This window comes from Oncorhynchus kisutch, unplaced genomic scaffold (genome assembly GCF_002021735.2).
Source record: "Oncorhynchus kisutch isolate 150728-3 unplaced genomic scaffold, Okis_V2 scaffold3856, whole genome shotgun sequence".
NCBI lineage: Eukaryota > Metazoa > Chordata > Actinopteri > Salmoniformes > Salmonidae > Oncorhynchus > Oncorhynchus kisutch.
In genome coordinates, this window is record NW_022265801.1 from 172822 (window position 1) to 192242 (window position 19421).

The window sequence follows — 19421 nt, forward strand, 5'->3', positions numbered from 1 at the left end:
AGACAGGGGAACTATAAGACAGGGGAACTATAAGACAGGGGAACTATAAGACAGGGGAACTATAAGACAGGGGAACTATAAGACAGGGGAACTATAAGACAGGGGAACTATAAGACAGGGGAACTATAAGACAGGGGAACTATAAGACAGGGGAACTATAAGACAGGGGAACTATAAGAAGGAGGGGAACTATAAGAAGGGGGGGAACTATAAGAAGGGGGGGAACTATAAGAAGGGGGGAACTATAAGAAGGGGGGGAACTATAAGAAGAGGGGGAACTATAAGAAGGGGGGGAACTATAAGAAGGGGGGGAACTATAAGAAGGGGGGGAACTATAAGAAGGGGGGGAACTATAAGAAGGGGGGAACTATAAGAAGGGGGGGAACTATATGAAGGGGGGGAACTATATGAAGGGGGGGAACTATATGAAGGGGGGGAACTATATGAAGGGGGGGAACTATAAGAAGGGGGGAACTATAGCAAAGCCATGGATGTGCTAAAAGAAGTGCCCAACAAATCTACCAATTTGTCTGGAATATGGAGATAATGTAGCAAACAGGATCTAATGGGTCAGCATTTACCTGCTGATGGAACATTCCAATGTAATAGATAATTCAGATGGTGTTGGAACAATGTAATAGATCATTCAGATGGTGTTGGAACAATGTAATAGATAATTCAGATGGTGTTGGTACAATGTAATAGATAATTCAGATGGTGTTGGAACAATGTAATAGATCATTCAGATGGTGTTGGAACAATGTAATAGATAATTCAGATGGTGTTGGAACAATGTAATAGATAATTCAGATGGTGTTGTGAGTCGGTCAGTTGGTACAGTTTTACCCCACATACTCACACCAGTTATGAGTGGTGTTAACACGTGTCTGATTTAATTACATACTCACAACGGTTATGAGGGGAGTTAACACCGTGTCTGATTTAATTACACCGGTTATGAGTGGAGTTAACACCGTGTCTGATTTAATTACATACCCACACCGGTTATGAGGGGAGTTAACACCGTGTCTGATTTAATTACATACCCACACCGGTTATGAGTGGAGTTAGTGGAGTTAACACCGTGTCTGATTTAATTACATACTCACACCGTCTTTAGTAGGTTCTTCACGGGTTAGAAAGGATTCACCTTAAAGGGCACACAAATGATATTTCCTGTATCTGTCAGAGTTTTGGGTCCACACATGTAAGCTCTCCGGATAAGAAATGTAGTAAGGAAACCCAATGTAAATGTAGTGAGGTATGTGTACCAATGTAGTGAGGTATGTGTACCAATGTAGTGAGGTATGTGTACCAATGTAGTGAGGTATGTGTACCAATGTAGTGAGGTATGTGTACCAATGTAGTGAGGTATGTGTACCAATGTAGTGAGGTATGTGTACCAATGTAGTGAGGTATGTGTACCAATGTAGTGAGGTATGTGTACCAATGTAGTGAGGTATGTGTACCAATGTAGTGAGGTATGTGTACCAATGTAGTGAGGTATGTGTACCAATGTAGTGAGGTATGTGTACCAATGTAGTGAGGTATGTGTACCAATGTAGTGAGGTATGTGTACCAATGTAGTGAGGTATGTGTACCAATGTAGTGAGGTATGTAGTGAGGTATGTGGTGAGGTATGTGGTGAGGTATGTGTACCAATGTAGTGAGGTATGTGTACCAATGTAGTGAGGTATGTAGTGAGGTATGTGTACCAATGTAAACCTGGTACACAGAATGTTTTTTTGAAATGTCTCTGACCTCTGTTCTGACTTCCTGGTGAGGCCCGATCACCCTCACTAGAAAGGCTAGAGAACATTCAGTGTAATGTTTTGGTTGATTTGTCTTCTATACAAATCTCAGCAGGATTGGGTCAGCTGTATGGTATGGGATTTCTCCCTAACGGTTCGTTCTCTAACTCCCTGACCCTGTAACTGTGAGGTCACCAAGATAAGGGAGTAGAAGCTACATTTCAACAGTGTTGTTGTTATGCTCTTTGGACATTTTGTCTCAGGTGTTTTATTAAGGAAGTTATGAATGTAGTAATTTGTCTGGATTTCCTGAATCAGAAAAGCCCTAAACTGTTATAGCCTGGCCTCTCTTGAGGTTATGGCAATAGTGCCCTATCTTTACATGTCCCCTGAGAGGGAGGGTATCAGCCAACCCACTATATGGTAGCTCGGGCTAATTGGGACTTTGATACTAGGGACTTTGTTTGACACGAGGATGATGATGATGAAGACTGGGTAAAAGTGATAACCAACAGGGAATACATGATCAGACTGGGTAAAACTGATAACCAACAGGGAACACATGATCAGACTGGGTAAAAGTGATAACCAACAGGGAATACATGATCAGACTGGGTAAAAGTGATAACCAACAGGGAATACATGATCAGACTGGGTAAAAGTGATAACCAACCGGGAACACATGATCAGACTGGGTAAAAGTGATAACCAACAGGGAACACATGATCAGTCTCTCTCTTCACTGTTCCAGTCCAATTTTCAGGTGGCGTGGAACATGTGAGTGATCACTGTTCCAGTCCAATATGTTTTCCAGGTGGCGTGGAACATGTGAGTGATCACTGTTCCAGTCCAACATGTTTTCCAGGTGGCGTGGAACATGTGAGTGATCACTGTTCCAGTCCAACATGTTTTCCAGGTGGCGTGGAACATGTGAGTGATCACTGTTCCAGTCCAGTTTTCCAGGTGGCGTGGAACATGTGAGTGATCACTGTCCCAGTCCAATTTTCAGGTGGCGTGGAACATGTGAGTGATCACTGTTCCAGATGAGGGGTTGTTGGAAACGGACTAATTTGTCTTTTAGTGTGTTTATAACTATATAAGTGGCCAAGCAGTAGGGATTAACATGTTATGGGTTCGATGGAATGATCTAGGTGCAAGTGCATTTGAGGCCGGAGGCGAAGTACATCGTATCTAAGACAGTGTTTCCATGAGGGTGTTAGTTGACAGATTCTGGCAGGATATCCGTGCATTCTATGGAGTCCCACAAACCAAGGCGTGGGCGTTACATGGAATTGGGGAAAACGGAATTGAAAATGACTGGGGGGGGGGATTTGTGAGGCTCAGGAATTAGGGAAGTGAGTAATAGTCGCTGGGGAACGACACCACATCTCTGTGTAAAGTGAAATCATTGAATAGCTCGTAGTAGAGGAAGGACTGCTCACTGTACACAATATAGAGACTGATATGAAGACTAGTTGAACGCCACACATACCCAGATCATGGTGAGAGTAGCAGAGAGGGTGTTGGCATTTCAGACACTACTGGCAACTTTTAGTGAAGGGGTTCATCGAAGAAAGTACAACTCTTAAAAGACTAGCTACAGATCCCTGTAGACAGGAAGCCACCTCACCAGAAAGACTAGCTACAGATTCCTGTAGACAGGAAGCCACCTCACCAGAAGGACTAGCTACAGATCCCTGTAGACAGGAAGCCACCTCACCAGAAGGACTAGCTACAGATTCCTGTAGACAGGAAGCCACCTCACCAGAAAGACTAGCTACAGATTCCTGTAGACAGGAAGCCACCTCACCAGAAGGACTAGCTACAGATTCCTGTAGACAGGAAGCCACCTCACCAGAAGGACTAGCTACAGATCCCTGTAGACAGGAAGCCACCTCACCAGAAGGACTAGCTACAGATTCCTGTAGACAGGAAGCCACCTCACCAGAAAGACTAGCTACAGATTCCTGTATACAGGAAGCCACCTCACCAGAAGGACTAGCTACAGATTCCTTTATAAAGGAAGCCACCTCACCAGAAGGACTAGCTACAGATTCCTGTAGACAGGAAGCCACCTCACCAGAAGGACTAGCTACAGATTCCTGTAGACAGGAAGCCACCTCATCAGAAGGATTAGCTACAGATTCCTGTAGACAAGAAGCCACCCCACCAGAAAGACTAGCTACAGATTCCTGTAGACAGGAAGCCACCTCACCAGAAGGACTAGCTACAGATTCCTGTATACAGGAAGCCACCTCACCAGAAGGACTAGCTACAGATTCCTGTAGACAGGAAGCCACCTCATCAGAAGGATTAGCTACAGATTCCTGTAGACAGGAAGCCACCTCACCAGAAAGACTAGCTACAGATTCCTGTATACAGGAAGCCACCTCACCAGAAGGACTAGCTACAGATTCCTGTAGACAGGAAGCCACCTCACCAGTAACTATAGTAACCGCATGTAACTGAACTATAGTAACAGCATGGAACTGGACTTCAGTAACTATAGTAACAGTATGGAACTGGACTATAGTAACTATAGTAACAGTATGGAACTGGACTATAGTAACTATAGTAACAGCATGGAACTGGACTATAGTAACTATAGTAACAGCATGGAACTGGACTATAGTAACTATAGTAACAGCATGGAACTGGACTATAGTAACTATAGTAACAGCATGGAACTGGACTATAGTAACTATAGTAACAGTATGGAACTGGACTATAGTAACTATAGTAACAGTATGGAACTGGACTATAGTAACTATAGTAACAGTATGGAACTGGACTATAGTAACTATAGTAACAGTATGGAACTGGACTATAGTAACTATAGTAACAGTATGGAACTGGACTATAGTAACTATAGTAACAGTATGGAACTGGACTATAGTAACTATAGTAACAGTATGGAACTGGACTATAGTAACTATAGTAACAGTATGGAACTGGACTATAGTAACTATAGTAACAGCATGGAACTGGACTATAGTAACTATAGTAACAGCATGGAACTGGACTATAGTAACTATAGTAACAGTATGGAACTGGACTATAGTAACTATAGTAACAGCATGGAACTGGACTATAGTAACAGTATGGAACTGGACTATAGTAACTATAGTAACAGTATGGAACTGGACTATAGTAACTATAGTAACAGCATGGAACTGGACTATAGTAACTATAGTAACAGCATGGAACTGGACTATAGTAACTATAGTAACAGCATGGAACTGGACTATAGTAACTATAGTAACAGCATGGAACTGGACTATAGTAACTATAGTAACAGCATGGAACTGGACTATAGTAACTATAGTAACAGCATGGAACTGGACTTTAGTAACTATAGTAACAGCATGGAACTGGACTATAGTAACTATAGTAACAGCATGGAACTGGACTATAGTGACTATAGTAACTATAGTAACAGCATGGAACTGGACTATAGTAACAGTAGTAACTATAGTAACAGCATGGAACTGGACTATAGTAACAGTATGGAACTGGACTATAGTAACTATAGTAACAGTATGGAACTGACTATAGTAACTATAGTAACAGTATGGAACTGGACTATAGTAACTATAGTAACAGTATGGAACTGGACTATAGTAACTATAGTAACAGTATGGAACTGGACTATAGTAACTATAGTAACAGCATGGAACTGGACTATAGTAACTATAGTAACAGCATGGAACTGGACTATAGTAACTATAGTAACAGTATGGAACTGGACTATAGTAACTATAGTAACAGCATGGAACTGGACTATAGTAACAGTATGGAACTGGACTATAGTAACTATAGTAACAGTATGGAACTGGACTATAGTAACTATAGTAACAGCATGGAACTGGACTATAGTAACTATAGTAACAGCATGGAACTGGACTATAGTAACTATAGTAACAGCATGGAACTGGACTATAGTAACTATAGTAACAGTATGGAACTGGACTATAGTAACTATAGTAACAGTATGGAACTGGACTATAGTAACTATAGTAACATTATGGAACTGGACTATAGTAACTATAGTAACAGTATGGAACTGGACTATAGTAACTATAGTAACAGTATGGAACTGGACTATAGTAACTATAGTAACAGTATGGAACTGGACTATAGTAACTATAGTAACAGTATGGAACTGGACTATAGTAACTATAGTAACAGTATGGAACTGGACTATAGTAACTATAGTAACAGTATGGAACTGGACTATAGTAACTATAGTAACAGCATGGAACTGGACTATAGTAACTATAGTAACAGCATGGAACTGGACTATAGTAACTATAGTAACAGTATGGAACTGGACTATAGTAACTATAGTAACAGCATGGAACTGGACTATAGTAACAGTATGGAACTGGACTATAGTAACTATAGTAACAGCATGGAACTGGACTTTAGTAAACTATAGTAACAGCATGGAACTGGACTATAGTAACTATAGTAACAGCATGGAACTGGACTATAGTGACTATAGTAACTATAGTAACAGCATGGAACTGGACTATAGTAACAGTAGTAACTATAGTAACAGCATGGAACTGGACTATAGTAACTATAGTAACAGCATGGAACTGGACTATAGTAACTATAGTAACAGTATGGAACTGGACTATAGTAACTATAGTAACAGTATGGAACTGGACTATAGTAACTATAGTAACAGTATGGAACTGGACTATAGTAACTATAGTAACAGTATGGAACTGGACTATAGTAACTATAGTAACAGTATGGAACTGGACTATAGTAACTATAGTAACAGTATGGAACTGGACTATAGTAACTATAGTAACAGTATGGAACTGGACTATAGTAACTATAGTAACAGTATGGAACTGGACTATAGTAACTATAGTAACAGTATGGAACTGGACTATAGTAACTATAGTAACAGTATGGAACTGGACTATAGTAACTATAGTAACAGTATGGAACTGGACTATAGTAACTATAGTAACAGTATGGAACTGGACTATAGTAACTATAGTAACAGCATGGAACTGGACTATAGTAACTATAGTAACAGCATGGAACTGGACTATAGTAACTATAGTAACAGCATGGAACTGGACTATAGTAACTATAGTAACAGCATGGAACTGGACTATAGTAACAGTATGGAACTGGACTATAGTAACTATAGTAACAGTATGGAACTGGACTATAGTAACTATAGTAACAGCATGGAACTGCACTATAGTAACTATAGTAACAGCATGGAACTGGACTATAGTAACTATAGTAACATCATGGAACTGGACTATAGTAACTATAGTAACAGCATGGAACTGGACTATAGTGACTATAGTAACTATAGTAACAGCATGGAACTGGACTATAGTAACAGTAGTAACTATAGTAACAGCATGGAACTGGACTATAGTAACAGTATGGAACTGGACTATAGTAACTATAGTAACAGTATGGAACTGGACTATAGTAACTATAGTAACAGTATGGAACTGGACTATAGTAACTATAGTAACAGCATGGACATGGACTATAGTAACTATAGTAACAGCATGGAACTGGACTATAGTAACTATAGTAACAGCATGGAACTGGACTATAGTAACTAGTAACAGCATGGAACTGGACTATAGTAACTATAGTAACAGTATGGAACTGGACTATAGTAACTATAGTAACAGTATGGAACTGGACTATAGTAACTATAGTAACAGCATGGAACTGGACTATAGTAACAGCATGGAACTGGACTATAGTAACTATAGTGACAGCATGGAACTGGACTATAGTAACTATAGTAACAGTATGGAACTGGACTAGTAACTATAGTAACAGAATGGAACTGGACTATAGTAACAGTATGGAACTGGACTATAGTAACTATAGTAACAGCATGGAACTGGACTATAGTAACAGTATGGAACTGGACTATAGTAACTATAGTAACAGCATGGAACTGGACTATAGTAACAGCATGGAACTGGACTAGTAACTATAGTAACAGTATGGAACTGGACTATAGTAACTATAGTAACAGCATGGAACTGGACTATAGTAACTATAGTAACAGTATGGAACTGGACTATAGTAACTATAGTAACAGTATGGAACTGGACTATAGTAACTATAGTAACAGTATGGAACTGGACTATAGTAACTATAGTAACAGCATGGAACTGGACTATAGTAACTATAGTAACAGTATGGAACTGGACTATAGTAACTATAGTAACAGCATGGAACTGGACTATAGTAACAGCATGGAACTGGACTATAGTAACTATAGTAACAGTATGGAACTGGACTATAGTAACAGCATGGAACTGGAATATAGTAACTATAGTAACAGCATGGAACTGGACTAAAGTAACTATAGTAACAGTATGGAACTGGACTATAGTAACAGTATGGAACTGGACTATAGTAACAGCATGGAACTGGACTATAGTAACAGCATGGAACTGGACTATAGTAACAGCATGGAACTGGACTATAGTAACAGCATGGAACTGGACTATAGTAACTATAGTAACAGCATGGAACTGGACTATAGTAACTATAGTAACAGCATGGAACTGGACTATAGTAACTATAGTAACAGCATGGAACTGGACTATAGTAACAGCATGGAACTGGACTATAGTAACTATAGTAACAGTATGGAACTGGACTATAGTAACTATAGTAACAGTATGGAACTGGACTATAGTAACTATAGTAACAGTATGGAACTGGACTATAGTAACTATAGTAACAGTATGGAACTGGACTATAGTAACTATAGTAACAGTATGGAACTGGACTATAGTAACAGCATGGAACTGGACTATAGTAACTATAGTAACAGTATGGAACTGGACTATAGTAACTATAGTAACAGCATGGAACTGGACTATAGTAACAGTATGGAACTGGACTATAGTAACTATAGTAACAGCATGGAACTGGACTAGTAACTTTATGTCCCTCGTCTAAACGCAGCATCGCTCTGCCGACTGGTATGACTGATCTTTATGTCCCTCGTCTAAACGCAGCATCGCTCTGCCGACTGGTATGACTGATCTTTATGTCCCTCGTCTAAACGCAGCATCGCTCTGCCGACTGGTATGACTGATCTTCATGTCCCTCGTCTAAACGCAGCATCAGTCTCGATTTGTTTACAAGTAATTTCAGTATGACTGATCTTTATGTCCCTCGTCTAAACGCAGCATCGCTCTGCCGACTGGTAACGCAGCATCGCTCTGCCGACTGGTATGACTGATCTTTATGTCCCTCGTCTAAACGCAGCATCAGTCTCGATTTGTTTACAAGTAATTTCAGTATGACTGATCTTTATGTCCCTCGTCTAAACGCAGCATCGCTCTGCCGACTGGTATGGCTGATCTTTATGTCCCTCGTCTAAACGCAGCATCAGTCTCGATTTGTTTACAAGTAATTTCAGTATAAAGTTTGAAAATGTGAACCAACTGTACGAAAAGCTTTGAGTCGGGTGGTCTAACAAATATGTGACTCGCTGCTTTACGGTATTATTGACGATGAGATGTGTTGTACCTGCAGGGCCTACGTTTGCAGCAGCCATGTGTGTGTCAGGCAGGAGACAGGGCAGTGTGGTGGTGTACAGAGCAGGACAGTACCCTCTCCAGCCCCTGGGGCCTGTCACATTCCTCTGGAGACCCACAACACAGGGCCGGGGGGGCCAGGAGGACCAGGGCTCCCAGGGATCAACACACAGACAGCTGTGGATCTGGGCTCACCCCACCATGAAAACGGTCAGAGGGACTAATATGCAGAATCAATCAGTAGTAGAAGTGTTGAACAACCATTTAACTATTGATTGATGGTGTCTTTATTGTTGTCTATAATCTGGTGAACTCAGATGTCCCCTTTGGGATCGGGAAAGTACTATCCAATCAGATGTCCCCTTTGGGATCGGGAAAGTACTATCCAATCAGATGTCCCCTTTGGGATCGGGAGAGTACTATCCAATCAGATGTCCCCTTTGGGATCGGGAAAGTACTATCCAATCAGATGTCCCCTTTGGGATCGGGAAAGTACTATCCAATCAGATGTCCCCTTTGGGATCGGGAAAGTACTATCCAATCAGATGTCCCCTTTGGGATCGGGAAAGTACTATCCAATCAGATGTCCCCTTTGGGATCGGTCAAGTACTATCCAATCAGATGTCCCCTTTGGGATCGGTCAAGTACTATCCAATCAGATGTCCCCTTTGGGATCGGTCAAGTACTATCCAATCAGATGTCCCCTTTGGGATCGGTCAAGTACTATTCATTCTGACTGTGCCCCGTGTTGTGACTGTGCCCTGTGCTCTGTGTCAGGACCTCCTCCCAGAGCTGCAGGCTGTCTGTCAGTGTTCTGAGGCTGTCCTTCCACCTGCTCCAGTGGACCTCCCTGTTCCACAGCCAGCCCCTACCCCCACCTTGGCCCCCGGTCCTGGGGCTGGTCCTGAGGCAGCGCAGACCTCTGGTTCTGGTTCTAAGAGGAAGTGGTCCTCCAGGGAGCCTGAGGCTGCTGGGCCACCAGCCAAGAAGCTCCTGGGATACAGTACCATTTCTGCTACCACACCCGTAACCTGGAGGTCCAGTACCACTGGTATAGTCATCAGGTGGGTTCTGACTGGTACCACTGGTATAGTCATCAGGTGGGTTCTGACTGGTACCACTGGTATAGTCATCAGGTGGGTTCTGACTGGTACCACTGGTATAGTCATCAGGTGGGTTCTGACTGGTACCACTGGTATAGTCATCAGGTGGGTTCTGACTGGTACCACTGGTATAGTCATCAGGTGGGTTCTGACTGGTACCACTGGTATAGTCATCAGGTGGGTTCTGACTGGTACCACTGGTATAGTCATCAGGTGGGTTCTGACTGGTACCACTGGTATAGTCATCAGGTGGGTTCTGACTGGTACCACTGGTATTGTCATCAGGTGGGTTCTGACTGGTACCACTGGTATAGTCATCAGGTGGGTTCTGACTGGTACCACTGGTATAGTCATCGGGTGGGTTCTGACTGGTATAGTCATCGGGTGGGTTCTGACTGGTATAGTCATCGGGTGGGTTCTGACTGGTATAGTCATCGGGTGGGTTCTGACTGGTATAGTCATCGGGTGGGTTCTGACTGCTACGACTGGTCTAGTCATTTAGTCATATTTTAGAGTTTTCTGTCAATTTTATAAACCCCTCCCTTTATAAAACCCTCCCCTTTATAAACCCCTCCCTTTATAAAACCCCTCCCTTTATAAACCCCTCCCTTTATTCTCAACCATGTGGACTTCCTGAATGTTGTTGTTTACTGTTTTGCAGTGACCTCACCATGGAGATGGTGCGGTATCGTCTGATTGGACCTCTATCACATTCCGTTCTGACTGAAACCCTGGCCCCTGCCACACACACTGATGTAAGAACCTGGGATGATTTATCTAGAGGACAGCTAATCCCCTGGGATGATTTGTCTGGAGGCCAGCTAATCCCCTGGGATGATTTGTCTGGAGGCCAGCTAATCACCTGGGATGATTTGTCTGGAGGCCAGCTAATCACCTGGGATGATTTGTCTGGAGGCCAGCTAATCACCTGGGATGATTTGTCTGGAGGCCAGCTAATCACCTGAGATGATTTGTCTGGAGGCCAGCTAATCACCTGGGATGATTTGTCTGGAGGCCAGCTAATCACCTGGGATGATTTGTCTGGAGGCCAGCTAATCACCTGGGATGATTTGTCTGGAGGCCAGCTAATCACCTGGGATGATTTGTCTGGAGGCCAGCTAATCACCTGGGATGATTTGTCTGGAGGCCAGCTAATCACCTGGGATGATTTGTCTGGAGGCCAGCTAATCACCTGGGATGATTTGTCTGGAGGCCAGCTAATCACCTGGGATGATTTGTCTGGAGGCCAGCTAATCACCTGGGATGATTTGTCTGGAGGCCAGCTAATCACCTGGGATGATTTGTCTGGAGGCCAGCTAATCACCTGGGATGATTTGTCTGGAGGCCAGCTAATCACCTGGGATGATTTGTCTGGAGGCCAGCTAATCACCTGGGATGATTTGTCTGGAGGCCAGCTAATCACCTGGGATGATTTGTCTGGAGGCCAGCTAATCACCTGGGATGATTTGTCTGGAGGCCAGCTAATCACCTGGGATGATTTGTCTGGAGGCCAGCTAATCACCTGGGATGATTTGTCTGGAGGCCAGCTAATCACCTGGGATGATTTGTCTGGAGGCCAGCTAATCACCTGGGATGATTTGTCTGGAGGCCAGCTAATCACCTGGGATGATTTGTCTGGAGGCCAGCTAATCACCTGGGATGATTTGTCTGGAGGCCAGCTAATCACCTGGGATGATTTGTCTGGAGGCCAGCTAATCACCTGGGATGATTTGTCTGGAGGCCAGCTAATCACCTGGGATGATTTGTCTGGAGGCCAGCTAATCACCTGGGATGATTTGTCTGGAGGCCAGCTAATCACCTGGGATGATTTGTCTGGAGGCCAGCTAATCACCTGGGATGATTTGTCTGGAGGCCAGCTAATCACCTGGGATGATTTGTCTGGAGGCCAGCTAATCACCTGGGATGATTTGTCTGGAGGCCAGCTAATCACCTGGGATGATTTGTCTGGAGGCCAGCTAATCACCTGGGATGATTTGTCTGGAGGCCAGCTAATCACCTGGGATGATTTGTCTGGAGACTACATCCTGTTTGTTCCAGTGTAAGGTGTTTTATCTAGAGACTACATCCTGTTTGTTCCAGTGTAAGGTGTTTTATCTAGAGACTACATCCTGTTTGTTCCAGTGTAAGGTATTAGTCAGGTGTTTTATCTGTATTCCAGGCTACAGGTAAATCCAGACCATCTCCCTTCTGGTGGCCAGATCACTGCAGAGACGACTGTAACATGTCTCTTCATCAACAACAAGCTGGTGTCTTCAACATGCTCAGAGGTGGGTTCCTCACAACTACATTCCTCATTCATTACCTACATTCATTAGATGAGATCAGGGCTCTCCAACCCTGTTCCTGGAGAGACACCCTCCTGTAGGTTTTAACTCCAACCCTGTTCCTGGAGAGACACCCTCCTGTAGGTTTTAACTCTAACCCTGTTCCTGGAGAGACACCCTCCTGTAGGTTTTAACTCCAACCCTGTTCCTGGAGAGAGACCCTCCTGTAGGTTTTAACTCCAACCCTGTTCCTGGAGAGAGACCCTCCTGTAGGTTTTAACTCTTGATTGTCTGTCTTGTCTCTCCTCCCTCCAAACCGTACCTCATGTCTCTCCTCCCCTCCAAAGCGTACCTCATGTCTGTCCTGTTTCTCCTCCCCTCCAAAGCGTACCTCATGTCTGTCCTGTCTCTCCTCCCCTCCAAAGCGTACCTCATGTCGGTCCTATCTCTCCTCCCCTCCAAAGCGTACCTCATGTCTGTCTTGTCTCTCCTCCCCTCCAAAGCGTACCTCATGTCTGTCCTGTCTCTCCTCCCCTCCAAAGCGTACCTCATGTCTGTCCTATCTCTCCTCTCCTCCAAAGCGTACCTCATGTCTGTCCTGTCTCTCCTCCCCTCCAAAGCGTACCTCATGTCTGTCTTGTCTCTCCTCCCTCCAAAGCGTACCTCATGTCTGTCTTGTCTCTCCTCCCTCCAAAGCGTACCTCATGTCTGTCCTGTCTCTCCTCCCCTCCAAAGCGTACCTCATGTCTGTCTTGTCTCTCCTCCCTCCAAAGCGTACCTCATGTCTGTCCTGTCTCCTCCCCTCCAAAGCGTACCTCATGTCTGTCTTGTCTCTCCTCCCTCCAAAGCGTACCTCATGTCTGTCCTGTCTTCTCCCCTCAGGTGTGTACTCCACAGCGGAGGTCCCAGCCGGCTCAGTTCTGGGTCTGACGGTGGATGACCCCAGATTGACCTTACCAAACAAGAGAAGCAAGGCCGTGTCCGACATCAGGAAGGCACAAGGTAACCTCTGAGCCAGTAGCCATGGTAACCCCTGAGCCATTATCCATGGTAACCCCTGAGCCATTATCCATGGTAACCCCTGAGCCAGTAGCCATGGTAACCCCTGAGCCAGTAGCCATGGTAACCTCTGAGACAGGGTGGGGGTGGTTCAGACAGGTCCGATATAGTTTACATTAGTTCTCCTTTAGGGTGATTCTACCTGGGCCATGTTCAGAACACAACCTTTTCAATCAGAGTGAAACTGACGTAGCCGACTGCCTAATATCCAATTGAGAACGCATCCAAGAAAATGTCATAGATTTGTTCCCTGCTGAACAGGACCCTGTGTTTATGAATGTGATAGGTCCTGAGGCTTTGTGGGTAGGGAGGTTCTGTGGGTCATTCTCTGGTCTTGTGCTCCTGGGGAGCCTCTGCTCGTCCATGCAGATGTCCCAGGTTCGAATCCTGGCAGGACCCTGTGTTTGTGATGGTAATAGGTCCTGAGGCTTTGTGGGTAGGGAGGTTCTGTGGGTCATTCTCTGCTCTTCTGGTGGTGGTACTTCTCTGGTCCTGTGCTCCTGGGGAGCCTCTGCTCGTCCATGCAGATGTCCCAGGTTCGAATCCTGGCAGGACCCTGTGTTTGTGATGGTAATAGGTCCTGAGGCTTTGTGGGTAGGGAGGTTCTGTGGGTCATTCTCTGCTCTTCTGGTGGTGGTACTTCTCTGGTCCTGTGCTCCTGGGGAGCCTCTGCTCGTCCATGCAGATGTCCCAGGTTCGAATCCTGGCATGACCCTGTGCTCAGACCACGCCCTCAGAGGTTCACACCCACTTCCTTATTGACCTTTTAGTACCTGGCTGGGGGTTGCATCACCCACTTCCTTATTGACCTTTTAGTACCTGGCTGGGGGTTGCATCACCCACTTCCTTATTGACCTTTTAGTACCTGGCTGGGGGTTGCATCACCCACTTCCTTATTTAGTGGATGTAGGCCCTATAGAGCTACCCGGTGAAGCTGTAGATGTTGCCAACTAGTTGTATGCTTCCTCTGGCCTACTCAACACAGTTTGGTGACTCTCCTGAGTACCTGGTCATACGGCACTATGCCCTCTGTTGTTTCAGGAGTGAACGAGGAGAGGAGGAGGGAACTGATGTTGAAGGGGATCCCTGAACCCCTCAGCCAGAGTTCCCTGTGGGACCGGTCTGTCCGCGACAACGTCACACACAACAAGATGACAGACCAGGTACTGAACCATAGCGCCATGTCTGTTTAATATATCATTACTAAATGTATGAAGACTCTACCCAGGGTAGAAGGAAGAAGAGTCACTAAATGTATGTCCCCCCCCCCCAGGAGACTCAACCCAGGAAGAAGAGTCACTAAATGTATGTCCCCCCCCCCCCCCCCCCCCAGGAGACTCAACCCAGGGAGAAGAGTCACTAAATGTATGTGTCCCCCCCCCCCCCCCCAGGAAGAAGAGTCACTAAATGTATGTCAGGTTCTGAAGCATTCTCCCTAGACAACAGTTCACTGTCAGGTTCTGGAGCATTCTCTCTAGACAACAGTTCACTGTCAGGTTCTGGAGCATTCTCTCTAGACAACAGTTCACTGTCAGGTTCTGGAGCATTCTCTCTAGACAACAGTTCACTGTCAGGTTCTGGAGCATTCTCTCTAGACAACAGTTCACTGTCAGGTTCTGGAGCATTCTCTCTAGACAACAGTTCACTGTCAGGTTCTGGAGCATTCTCTCTAGACAACAGTTCACTGTCAGGTTCTGAAGCATTCTCTCTAGACAACAGTTCACTGTCAGGTTCTGGAGCATTCTCTCTAGACAACAGTTCACTGTCAGGTTCTGAAGCATTCTCCCTAGACAACAGTTCACTGTCAGGTTCTGGAGCATTCTCTCTAGACAACAGTTCACTGTCAGGTTCTGGAGCATTCTCTCTAGACAACAGTTCACTGTCAGGTTCTGAAGCATTCTCTCTAGACAACAGTTCACTGTCAGGTTCTGGAGCATTCTCTTTAGACAACAGTTCACTGTCAGGTTCTGGAGCATTCTCTCTAGACAACAGTTCACTGACAGGTTATGGAGAATTCTCCCGGTTTACCACGTCATAGTACAACGTAGCATATCATGGCCTGACATAATACATTTATTTTTCTGTTGACGATTTGTGAAATTGTATCACACCTGTGTTGATTTATTTCCATACGGTATAACTTGCATAAAAACTTCAGATGGAAACGTGATTTGTCTCCCATATCCAGTCTTCTCTCTGTCTACAGGAAGTAAACAGACTGCGTAATGATGTTCTGGTCCCAGGCTCCAGACTCCCCACCCCCCTGCAGGGTAGAGTACCCGTCCTACTGGTGCAGCAGTCTGGGAAGAGCCAGGGCACAGAGATGGGGTCCTGGGGGGCGGGATGGGACCTGCTGCTACCCAAGGCCTGGGGCATGGCCTTCTGGGTTCCTCTGGTATGGACCACACATTCCCTATATAGTACACTACTCTAGACCAGGACCCACCCTATTCCCTATATAGTACACTACTCTAGACCAGGACCCACCCTATTCCCTATATAGTGCACTACTCTAGACCAGGACCCACCCTATTCCCTATATAGTACACTACTCTAGACCAGGACCCACCCTATTCCCTATATAGGTCACTACTATAGACCAGGACCCACCCTATTCCCTATATAGTGCACTACTCTAGACCAGGACCCACCCTATTGCCTATATAGGTCACTACTCTAGATCAATGGCCATAGAATATTTTGAGAAGCAGACAAATGACTAATTACTACAAATATGTCTGATCAACCTCCTCTCCTCTCCAGGTAGATAGAGGAGAGGTAACTAAAGTAGTAACCCTCTCCAGGTAGATAGAGGAGAGGTAACTAAAGTAGTAACCCTCTCCAGGTAGGTAGAGGAGAGGTAACTAAAGTAGTAACCCTCTCCAGGTAGGTAGAGGAGAGGTAACTAAAGTAGTAACCCTCTCCAGGTAGGTAGAGGAGAGGTAACTAAAGTAGTAACCCTCTCCAGGTAGATAGAGGAGAGGTAACTAAAGTAGTAACCCTCTCCAGGTAGATAGAGGAGAGGGTAACTAAAGTAGTAACCCTCTCCTCTCCAGGTAGATAGAGGAGAGGTAACTAAAGTAGTAACCCTCTCCTCTCCAGGTAGATAGAGGAGAGGTAACTAAAGTAGTAACCCTCTCCTCTCCAGGTAGATAGAGGAGAGGTAACTAAAGTAGTAACCCTCTCCTCTCCAGGTAGATAGAGGAGAGGTAACTAAAGTAGTAACCCTCTCCTCTCCAGGTAGATAGAGGAGAGGTAACTAAAGTAGTAACCCTCTCCTCTCCAGGTAGATAGAAGAGAGGTAACTAAAGTAGTAACCCTCTCCTCTCCAGGTAGATAGAAGAGAGGTAACTAAAGTAGTAACCCTCTCCAGGTAGGTAGAGGAGAGGTAACTAAAGTAGTAACCCTCTCCAGGTAGATAGAGGAGAGGTAACTAAAGTAGTAGCCCTCTCCAGGTAGGTAGAGGAGAGGTAACTAAAGTAGTAACCCTCTCCTCTCCTTCAGGTTTATAGAGGAGTACGTATCGGAGGGCTGAGGATGAGCCTGAAACACACCCAGAATAAAGGAGAGCCTCACTTTCCCCACGACTACCCAGACTGCCCTGCAGGAGCACGCTTCCAGGAAGAGCAGGAGGCTGAGCTGCTGGCCAAGTTCAGGAGGTGAGGAGAGGGTCGTTTTCACCTGATGTAACTCCAGGTGTGTTGAGGAGAGGGTTGGTATCACCTGATGTAACTCCAGGTGTGTTGAGGAGAGGGTTGGTATCACCTGATGTAACTCCAGGTGTGTTGAGGAGAGGGTTGGTATCACCTGATGTAACTCCAGGTGTGTTGAGGAGAGGGTTGGTATCACCTGATGTAACTCCAGGTGTGTTGGTATCACCTGATGTAACTCCAGGTGTGTTGGTATCACCTGATGTAACTCCAGGTGTGTTGGTATCACCTGATGTAACTCCAGGTGTGTTGGTATCACCTGATGTAACTCCAGGTGTGTTGGTATCACCTGATGTAACTCCAGGTGTGTTGGTATCACCTGATGTAACTCCAGGTGTGTTGGTATCACCTGATGTAACTCCAGGTGTGTTGGTATCACCTGATGTAACTCCAGGTGTGTTGGTATCACCTGATGTAACTCCAGGTGTGTTGGTATCACCTGATGTAACTCCAGGTGTGTTGGTATCACCTGATGTAACTCCAGGTGTGTTGAGGAGATGGTCGGTATCACCTGATGTAACTCCAGGTGTGTTGAGGAGAGGGTTGGTATCACCTGATGTAACTCCAGGTGTGTTGAGGAGAGGGTTGGTATCACCTGATGTAACTCCAGGTGTGTTGAGGAGATGGTCGGTGTCACCTGTAACTCCAGGTAAAAGGGGGTGTCTGGTAGTGTTTGATGAAGTCTAACTCACTGGTATTCTGGATATTTCATACTGTATATAATGGCTCTCAAACCAACATATTGATACAGGATCTGTGTTAACACTGTTAAGATTCAAGTCAGATTACCGGTAAGAGTTTGATATAAACTATCCTTTTGAGTTTGATATTTCAACTGAGCTCATTTCATCAAGTGGAGGCTAATGACTGGGTTATATATCATTGTTCCATAAACGACTGGGCTCCCCCTCCTGAAACAGTTTGACTAGAGCATGATCCCTTGACCTCTGTATAGGCGCCCACCAGCCAAACGGACCAATTACATCAAACATGGCTGCCTGGCTCCATTCCGTTGTCCCTGGCAACAGCTGGTCGAGGAGTGGGAGCTGATCGTGAAGGAGGAAGAAGGAGGAGGAGGAGAGGACGCAGTCGTACCAATGGAACAGGAAGTGACACCACCACAGAGTAACTTCACAGTCTTGAGGTAGATGCCACTTCTGGATGATACTGTATATATGTAAGGGATAAACACTGAGCTGTGTACATTATCTGGATATAATGGACCCCGTGGTAGGAAGAAGGATCCGCTCGGTGCAGTGATTTAGAACAGTTATGAGGCAGGGTAGCCTAGTGGTTAGAGTGTAGAGGCGGCAGGGTAGCCTAGTGGTTAGAGTGTAGAGGCGGCAGGGTAGCCTAGTGGTTAGAGTGTAGAGGCGGCAGGGTAGCCTAGTGGTTAGAGTGTAGAGGCGGCAGGGTAGCCTAGTGGTTAGAGTGTAGAGGCGGCAGGGTAGCCTAGTGGTTAGAGTGTAGAGGCGGCAGGGTAGCCTAGTGGTTAGAGTGTAGAGGCGGCAGGGTAGCCTAGTGGTTAGAGTGTAGAGGCGGCAGGGTAGCCTAGTGGTTAGAGTGTAGAGGCGGCAGGGTAGCCTAGTGGTTAGAGTGTAGAGGCGGCAGGGTAGCCTAGTGGTTAGAGTGTAGAGGCGGCAGGGTAGCCTAGTGGTTAGAGTGTAGAGGCGGCAGGGTAGCCTAGTGGTTAGAGTGTAGAGGCGGCAGGGTAGCCTAGTGGTTAGAGTGTAGAGGCGGCAGGGTAGCCTAGTGGTTAGAGTGTAGAGGCGGCAGGGTAGCCTAGTGGTTAGAGGGGTTAAATAAATAAATGCATTGTTGGATCTATTTCAGAGGTGTCCAATATCTTTTCCAACTGTCTGAAGTTTATTCACACTCTAGAATGCCCTTCTACCCAATCAGAATCGAGTATTCAACAAAACAGACACGTGCGTGTGTGTGACTATAGGTCAAA

The 19421-nt window shown here is 45.2% G+C and overlaps 1 protein-coding gene across 5 annotated transcripts in view; it reads left to right on the plus strand.

Moving 5' to 3' along the window:
• The window catches only part of LOC116372030 (ribonucleases P/MRP protein subunit POP1-like), a 40133-nt gene that overhangs the window by 11034 nt on the left and 9678 nt on the right, over window positions 1–19421 (plus strand). For 3 of the 5 annotated variants that reach the window (XM_031821102.1, XM_031821100.1, XM_031821101.1), the window contains exons 6-14: window positions 9309–9520; window positions 10088–10374; window positions 11075–11168; window positions 12593–12701; window positions 13581–13700; window positions 14799–14920; window positions 15964–16152; window positions 17262–17416; window positions 18423–18611. In XM_031821102.1, the coding sequence (XP_031676962.1) occupies window positions 9309–9520; window positions 10088–10374; window positions 11075–11168; window positions 12593–12701; window positions 13581–13700; window positions 14799–14920; window positions 15964–16152; window positions 17262–17416; window positions 18423–18611 (1477 nt within the window). The remainder of the gene's footprint in view (window positions 1–9308; window positions 9521–10087; window positions 10375–11074; window positions 11169–12592; window positions 12702–13580; window positions 13701–14798; window positions 14921–15963; window positions 16153–17261; window positions 17417–18422; window positions 18612–19421) is intronic. The other 2 variants (XM_031821103.1, XM_031821104.1) reach the window with 2 other exon arrangements.